This window comes from Odocoileus virginianus, chromosome 27 (genome assembly GCF_023699985.2).
Source record: "Odocoileus virginianus isolate 20LAN1187 ecotype Illinois chromosome 27, Ovbor_1.2, whole genome shotgun sequence".
Taxonomy (NCBI): Eukaryota; Metazoa; Chordata; class Mammalia; order Artiodactyla; family Cervidae; genus Odocoileus; species Odocoileus virginianus.
The window spans coordinates 40,734,594-40,743,383 of record NC_069700.1 but is presented as its reverse complement, the minus strand read 5'-3'; the positions used below and the strand labels follow the sequence as shown (position 1 = coordinate 40,743,383).

The 8,790-nt window shown below is 43.5% G+C and overlaps 1 protein-coding gene across 1 annotated transcript; it reads right to left on the bottom strand.

Annotated features, from left to right (window-relative positions):
- Positions 1 to 2,170: 2,170 nt before the first annotated feature.
- Positions 2,171 to 5,256, bottom strand: LOC139031471 (endogenous retrovirus group K member 10 Gag polyprotein-like). The gene has a single exon (XM_070456736.1). The coding sequence runs from the start codon at positions 4,626 to 4,628 to the stop codon at positions 2,958 to 2,960; it is 1,671 nt and encodes a 556-aa protein (XP_070312837.1). The 5' UTR covers positions 4,629 to 5,256; the 3' UTR covers positions 2,171 to 2,957.
- Between the last annotated feature and the right edge of the window lie 3,534 nt (positions 5,257 to 8,790).

The window sequence follows — 8,790 nt, the reverse complement described above, 5'->3', positions numbered from 1 at the left end:
GACCTTGTGGATTATAAGGAATGCCTGTTTTTATGGCGATAGAAAAAGAGGAACAAAAATTTTTGAAGGCAGAGGAAACATAGCCGGGGCCATTATCAGTTTTTATAATCTTTGGCGTGCCTAAAACGGAAAAAGCATAAAGACAATGTGAGATAGAATGTTTTGCGGCTTCACCAGTCTGTAAGGATGCCACAATATATCCTGAAAAAGTGTCAATAGATACATGAACGTACTTTAAACGACCAAAAGAAGGAACATGAGTGACATCCATTTGCCAAAGATGATTCGGTAGGAGCCCGCGAGGATTAACACCAAGGTGTGGAACTGGGAGAAACTTAGGGCAAACAGAACAAGATTTAACAATTTGTCGTGCAGTTTCTCGAGGGATATGAAATTGCAAACGAAGAGTATTACTATTTTGATGATGTAGCGCATGTGATTGTTGTGCCGCTTCTACCTGTGAAAGAAAAACTCTAGTGTGAGAATCAGCTATTTGATTTCCCATAGATAAGGGTCCAGGGAGTCCAGTGTGAGCACGTAAATGTCCAAAGAAGCAGGGTAAGGTGCGCTGTTGCAACAGAGACTGAATTGAACGTAACAAATGTTGAATGTTAGAATTCACAGTAGAAATAAAGGGAACAGTTTCTATATATTGCAAAGCATGAGCAATGTATTTACTATCTGTAAATAAATTAAAAGGTTGCAAATTATATCGTAAGCAGACCTCATAAACAGCAGACAATTCTACCTCTTGGGCAGAGCTATACGCAGTTTGCCAAGAGGTAGGGTAATTATTAAGTACAAATGCAGCAATGCCATTAGAGGAACCATCAGTGAATACAGTGAGCGCATCCGGAATAGGTTCAGATAAAACAACCTTAGGAAAGATAAAAGGATGTTGACTAGCAAAATGTAAAATCTTATCAGAAGGTAAATGATTAATTATTCTCCCTGCAAAGGAATCGAGAGCCAAAGCCCATGAGTCATTAAACTGAAAAAGCCAGTCTTGCTGCTCTTTGGTATAGGGTACATAAATATATGTAGGATCAGCTCCGAGCATTTCTCTGGATCGCTGGCGACCTCGAGCAATCAACAAGCTGATAAAATCAAAAAAGGGAGTAAGAACTCTTGAAGGAGAAATGGACAGATGGATCCAATGTAATGGAGCATCCTGATACAAAACTGCTGTAGGCGTATATTTGGAAGGGAGTATGTAAAGACCCCAGGGCTTAGAAAAGTCACAATAAGTAGCAAAATGTTGAGAAAGGGCATTTTCTACTTTAGCTAATGCTGCTCGACCATCATCTGTAAATGTCCTGGGGGAAGAAGGATCAGTAGGCCCTTTTAAAATATCAAACAAAGGCTTTAATTCACCTGTGGTTAATTTAAGATATGGACGTATCCAATTTATATCCCCAAGTAATTTTTGGAAATCATTAAGGGTTTTTAGATTATCTTTTCGGATCTGCAGTTTTTGGGCCTTAAAAGATTCCTGTTCTAATTTAAATCCCAGGTATGAGAAAGGAGGGAGCCTCTGTACTTTCTCTGGTGCCACTTGAAGGCCGAATTGAGACAACCGTGTGAGCAGCAAATTATAGGCTTGCAAAAGCACACCTTCAAGGTGGTATGCAAGCAGGATGTCATCCATATAATGGACTAAGTAGACGTCAGGATATGCAGCTCTCACAGGGTCGATTGCATGATTGACGAACCTTTGACATAAGGTGGGGCTATTAGCCATCCCTTGAGGCAGAACTTTCCAATGATACCTCCGAGCAGGCTGCTTAAAGTTAGTAGAAGGTATGCTGAAGGCAAAACGCTGACAATCATCAGGATGGAGTGGAATAGTATAGAAACAATCCTTTAAATCTATAATTATCTTAAACGTTTTACGAGGGATCCCTGCAGGCGAGGGCAGGCCAAGTTGTAAGGGTCCCATGACAATCATAGTTTCATTTACTTTGCGGAGGTCCTGCAAAAGCCTCCATTTTCCAGATTTCTTCTTTATAACAAATATTGGTGAATTCCAAGGGGAATTGGAAGGCTCAATATGTCCTAAGCTCAATTGTTCCTGCACCAATTGTTCAGCTGCTGAAATTTTTTCTTTGGTTAGGGGCCACTGATCAACCCAAACAGGCTCATCAGTCTTCCAACTGATGGGATCTGCATGAGTTACAGGAAAATCAGAGGTCCCCGTCAAAAACACTCTAGGCTTGCTCTGGTGGGGCGAGGAGTGGATACAATAGGGCAAGTAATTCCTTGATTACTCTTTCCTAGTCCCTGCTGTGGAAGCAGACCTTGATTCATCATCATATCTGAGATGACTTGATTTGGAGCAAACATATATACACCCATTTGTTGCATAACATCTCTTCCCCAAAGATTAACAGGGAGATGAGGCAGAATAAAAGGTTGGAAATCGCCCTCGTGTCCTTCTAAATCATTCCAGTGAAGGAGGCCGCTACTCTGTTGTGGGTTTTGAGATTGACCTATGCCCCTCAGAGTAGAACAAGCTTCTTGCTTCGGCCAATGCTGTGGCCAATGTTCCTCAGCTATAACTGACACATCTGCACCAGTGTCCAAAATTCCAGAGAATCTTTTTCCTTCAATAATGAGCTCCAATTTTGGTCTTTGAGCCGAAATAGATTGAACCCAATAAACATCAGAGGAACCAAAACCACCAGCCTTCCTTTCTCTCTGTGAGGCAATCTTTCCTTCCACATGAAGGGGTAACAAAATTAATTGGGCAATTCTTTGATCAATAGGTATACTAATAATGTTGAGGGGGGCACAAGCCATAATTTTAATTTCCCCAGTATAGTCAGCATCAATCACGCCAGGGGAAATGGACAATCCCTTCATGGTCCAACTGCTCCTGCCAATAATTAATCCAACTGTTCCTTTTGGTAGTGGTCCAAATACCCCTGTAGGAATGGCTTGCATCCCCATATCTGGGGTTAATACTGTGTGGGCGGCAGCGCACAAGTCCAATCCTGCGCTGCCTGGGGTGGCTCGGTAGAGGTTTTTGATACCAAGTCGATCAGGTTTGGTTGTGACTCGGCTTTGAGTGCCCCATAACACTGTTTCGGGGCCTGGGGCTGGCCCCTCACCCAGTTTCCCGAGACAGGAGGCAGAGGTTTACCTTCTATGTCAGTCTTAGAACGACAGTCTCTGGCCCAATGTTTTCCCTTTTTACATCTAGGGCAGACATTAGGATTTTTTGCCGAATCAGGGTTATTGTTCCTTTTTGGGCACTGAGCCATACGATGTCCCATTTGTCCACATGAAAAACAGCTACCTGGTGGCCCGCTCCTTTTTATATTTCCCTTATTCCTTGCTTGTTGGTACAAAACCTCTTTAATAGACTTTCCTTGAATAGCTGCGGCCATAGAAAGCCCTTGAAGGTAAGAAGGGCCAATATCAGCACAAATTCTAACATAATCTGTTAAATTTCCCTTTTTCCTGTAAGGTCGCAGAGCGGCTTGGCACGCAGCATTTGCATTCTCATAGGCCATCTGTTTTGTTAAAATAAGACCTGCCTCTTCATCCCCTATAATCTTAGATATTGCATCTAATAGACGAGCAACAAAATCCTGATAAGGCTCGTCAGGCCCTTGCCGAATTTTCGAAAGATCTTCAGTCTTTCTATTAGAAACGGGAAGTTTCTTCCAGGCTTTCAATGCAGCTTCACTAATCTGAAGGTAAGCTTGTTCTGGATAGTTTAGTTGTGCATCAAGAGCCCTAAAGACTCCTTCTCCCATTAGCATGTCAAAATTAATTTGTAACCCATTACGGCGATTACGATCTTCAATAAGACCACAAACTTCTCCATACTCGGAGCGCCAGAGCAAATAATCGCCTCCAGAAAGGCAGGCGCGTGTAATAGCTTTCCAATCGTTGGGTGGCAGATATTGGGCTCCGAGGCTCTCAATTATAGCTAATGTAAAAGGTGCCGTGGGTCCATACTGGGCACAAGCCTGCTTAAGCTCCTTTAACTGTTTAAATGGAACAGGCTCATAATGCCTGCAGCGGTTAGCGTCTTCAAAAACTGGAAAAATCAGGGAATATCCCTCAAGGCTTTCTCCTTGGTCTCTAGCATGTTTAACAGCCATTTGAAGTGGGGAAAGGACAGGTTTTTCAAATTTCAAAGGAGAATATACAGGAGCTGTAGGTATTAAGGGAGCCTCAACCAAAGGAGGAGGCATAGGAGGAATTGGAATGGGATCCAATCCTGCCACAACAGACGGTGTATTGAAGTGCTGCGGCTTGGGACCCGAAGGAAACAGTAACTCTAATTGCTCCACTCTCCGTGATATGGATGTTAACATTTCTTTAAGTTCCAAAAAGGGGGATGCTTTGTCCTTCCCTTTTGTAACAGTAAAAGCATCCCAATTCTCTCTATTGTACTCATCTAGTTCTCCTTGATCCTCATGAGAGAGTTCAGACTCTGAGTCAGATGTTAAAGCAACAGCCTCCTTTTTACTAGATTTTGGGTCTTCCGGGAAATTGCAAATATGTTCAACTGTCCCGGAGGTAGGTTGCAGATTTTTAGGAGTTATAAACTTTAGAGCAGTTAACATCATTTTTAACGTAGAAACAAAGAACTGTTTACTACTACTTTGACCCATGATTTTTACTCTCAACTATACCCTCTCCACCCACAATATCTGCAACTTTAAACGCTGCCCGCGGGATTATTTGTTTTTGGGTGGCTGTAGTCCGGGATCCGCTCGTGTCCCTGTTCGGGCGCCACTTGCCGGAGCCTGCCGGCAAACGAACCGGTCACGGGCGCAATCGCCGAAATACCTGAGAAATAAAAGAAAGGACTAGGAAAGAAAAGACTAGAAAAGAATGGGGTTGAGAGGGACAGAGTCTGCTTGCGTCTGACTCTGCCAACTTTATTGAAGAATACCACACCTATATATATGCTAACAGGAGTTGCTAATAGATCAAAGGTTTGCACATGTGCAGAGCTACAGGCACAGGTGTTTTAAATTCCTCCACTTAAGATCAGTAAAGCATCACCCTAGCACCCAACTGAAATCAATAGAACATTAACTGGATAGAAAACAGGCTTCAATCATGACGAGTTTATCAGCAACAGGTGAACAGGTGAAAGATCACTACAGCAATTTCCTTGATGGCGGTGAGAAAGGCCAACCTGTGCTTTAATAAATCAGGGGTGGCGGGACAGAGAGGGATCTCTTGATCTCTCTCAGAGCTAAGAAGGAGCCTGAGCAGTCAGGCTGGCTCCCCGCAGGACTGGTTGGATCTCCTTGCAGTCCCAGGGACTCTCAAGAGTCTTCTCCAACACCACAGTTCAAAAGCATCAATTCTTCGGCACTCAGTTTGCTTTATGGTCCAGCTCTCACATCCATACATGACCACTGGAAAAACTATAGCTTTGACTAGATGGACCTTTGTCGGCAAAGTAATGTCTCTGCTTTTTAATATGCTGTCTAGGTTGGTCATAGCTTTTCTTCCGAGGAGCAAGTGTCTTTTAATTTCATGGCTGCAGTCACCATCTGCAGTGATTTTGGAGCCCAAAATTCCACCAGATATATGGAATCTAAAATACAACACAAATGAATATATCTATGAGCAGAAACAGACTCACAGACATAGAAAACAGACTTGTGTTTGCCAAGGGGAAGGAGTGGTCAGGGAGGGAGAGAGTGGCAGTTTTGGATTAGCAGATGCAAACTATGATGTACAGAATGGATAAACAACAGGGTCCTACTGAATAACATGGGCAAGTGTATATATTCAATATCCTATGATAAATCATAATCAAAAAGAACATGGAAAATACTATATATATATATATATATATATACACACATATGTATGTATAATTGAATTACTTTGCTATATAGCAGAAATGAACAAAAATCAAGTACTTGGACAAAATAAATTTTTTAGAAAAAGAAAGTAAAGATGACAGACAGAAAAGGGAAAAACTGCAAATCCAATATACGTCTTTACTGCTTCCTCTTTGCTGGCCAGTGAGGGAAACGTTCCCCCCTAGAGTTACACGAATGCCAGAACAGCGACACCTGACAGAGAGCAGCTGAGGCCGGCAGCAGCTGGTGAGCCACAAACACTCAGCCCAGGCAGGACACCCGCCCTGCAGGCCACACAGGGCGGCATGGAGCAGCGGGGGGAACCACCGTGGGCAGTGGAGTCCACCTTTGCGTCATCAAGAGGGTGGATGCCTTCTGGCTTCATGGGAAGCGTGTGATTGGTTTATCTGAATTATTCCATGGATTGGCGGGGAACTGAAACCCATCACTCAAGAGTAAGCAGGAACTACACTTGGTCCGTTTGACAAGGAGAGTTGTTTGGCCCGGGGTCCTCACATGTGGAGCAGAGTGGGAAGCCAGGGTACTCAAGCCCTTCTAGTTTTTCCAGGTATCAAGACAAACATGATACTGAACTTTAACTTTACATTTTACACCTCCAGAAGATATCAAGTCTTAAGGAAACTTATATCTAGGATATATAAAGAACAGTAAAAACTACAAATAGCCCAGTTCTAAAATGGGTAGACATTCCAATAGACATTTCTCCAAAGAGACATTTCACATGGCCAATAAGCATGTGAAAAGATGGTCAGCATTACTAGCCATCAGGAAAATGCAATGAGTTACCAGTTCACACCCCTTAGGCTGACTATAACATTAAAAATCAGACAAAAACAGTTGGCAGGGAAATAAACTAAAGCCTATACCTTGTTGAGGAAATGCAAAATGATATAGCTGCTTTGGAAAACAGTTTGGCAGTTCCTCAAAATATTAAACATAGAGTTACCATGTGAAAAAGCAACTTCACTCCTAAGTATATACTAGACAGAAATGAAAACATATGTCCACACAAAAATTTGTACATGAAAGTTCACAGGAGCATTACTTTTTAGTTTTATTGAAGCATAGTTGATTTACAATGTATTTTGTAAAATGACTCAATTCTACATTGATATTCTTTTTCACATTCTTTTCCAATGTGGTTTATCCGAGAATACTGAATGTAGTTTCCTGTGCTATAGAGTAGGAACTTGTTGTTTATCCATTTTACGTATAATAGTTTGCATCTGCTAACCCCAGACTCCCAACACTTCCCTCCCCAAATCTCTCCTCTTTGGCTAGCACAAGGCTGTTCTCTATGTCTGTGAGTCTTTCTCTATTTTATGAGTCTGTTTGTATGTTTTATAGATATGTTCATTTTCTAGGTGCCACATATGTGATGTCACATGGAATGTGTCTTTCTCTCTGTGACTTGCTTCGCTTAGTGTGATCATCTCTAGTTCCATCCATGTTGCTGCAAATGGGAGTATATTCTTCTTTTCGTGGCTGAGTAATATTCCATTGTATACATGTGTCACGTCTTCTTTATCCATTCATTTGTCAGTGCACATTTACATTGTTTTCATACTGGTGACTGTAAATAGCAGCATCATTCATAACAACCAAAAAACTGAAACAATTCACATGTCTATCATAAATAAATATCAATAAAACGTGTTGTATAGAACAAGCTGGCAAGGGAGTAGGTGGGCGTGGAGTGCATCTCTCTCCACAGATACATCAGGAATACACCTTCAGACACAGGAGAGCTTACAGAACACCAGCTGAGAGTGGGCAGGAGTACCTGACCAACCAGAAAACAGTGTATAGAACCACGCAAAACATGGAAGATGAAGGAAGTAGGGGGGGAAATAGGAGAGTTAGTAGGACTGGGCATGCCCTTGGGGGGCAGGGGAATTGAAGCAGGGGTCCAATCCCCTCATCAAGGCAATTATTTGAGACATAGAAGAAACATTTGAGCCTGAGAGTGAAGCCGGTAATCTGTGACAGTGTAAATAGAATGAGAATCACACAGACAATCCTTGCCATAGCCATACAAACCCGACAGGGATGCGGGTCCCCTAGAAGATGCACCAGCTAGGAGCTGGAGCATAGGGATTGTGGAGCAATCCCAGAGTGGGGGCTGCCATTGACTGTAGAGAGACAGACCGAGGGGATGTGGGGGCAGATTGTGGTGAGAACTACTTGCGGAGGAAAGCCAGGCAGCCATGGAAGCAAGGCAGTATTGCTGAGTCATGCATAGCGGATGCATAGGGGATGCAGCCATCACGGCAGCCTCTCTCTCCCCATTAGCCAGCACCTGCAGCTGAACAATAGAGAGGTTGGCCCTTTGGGCACCCGACGAACTGAACAACAGATTAGGACACCAGCCAGGGGGTGGGTGAGTGGAAGGACTTTAAGTGCCTGACGTGCCAGGCAGAGAAGGACCCCAGCCAGGGGAGCCCTCTAAGTTCCTGAATGGGTGGAGCAAATGAGGACCAGCCAAAGAGGCTTTCTGATCGCCAGGTGCTGGAGACTTAGAAGAAGGCTCTGATAAGGCCATAGCTCCTACGGCTGAGGCAGTTCGTGTACCTGCATACTTGGCACTGCCGGGATCCCCACAACCCAAGCAGCTGCACCATCTTCAAGCTCAATCTTTATTGGGGCAGAGCTGCCGCAGGCTAGAAAAAGCTCTAATTAGAACCATATCTCCTATGACAATAGCTGCCAGCACTCCTATCTATGCAGCCAGTATTGCCAGGGTCCCCATGATTCAAAAACCCGCACATGTCCATGCATGATCCCCACTAGGACAGAGCTGACAGAGACTAAAAAAGCCCTGCGTCTGTGCACACTGGGTCACTTCACTCATGTCCAACTCTGCGACCCTGTGGACTGTGGCCTGCCAGGCCTTTCTGTCAGTGGGGTTCTCCAGGCAAGAATACTG

What these genes read in the sequence shown, in the direction of transcription:
- LOC139031471 (XM_070456736.1), bottom strand. Translation starts at nt 4,628, where the DNA reads ATGGGTCAAAGTAGTAGTAAACAGTTCTTTGTTTCTACGTTAAAAATG.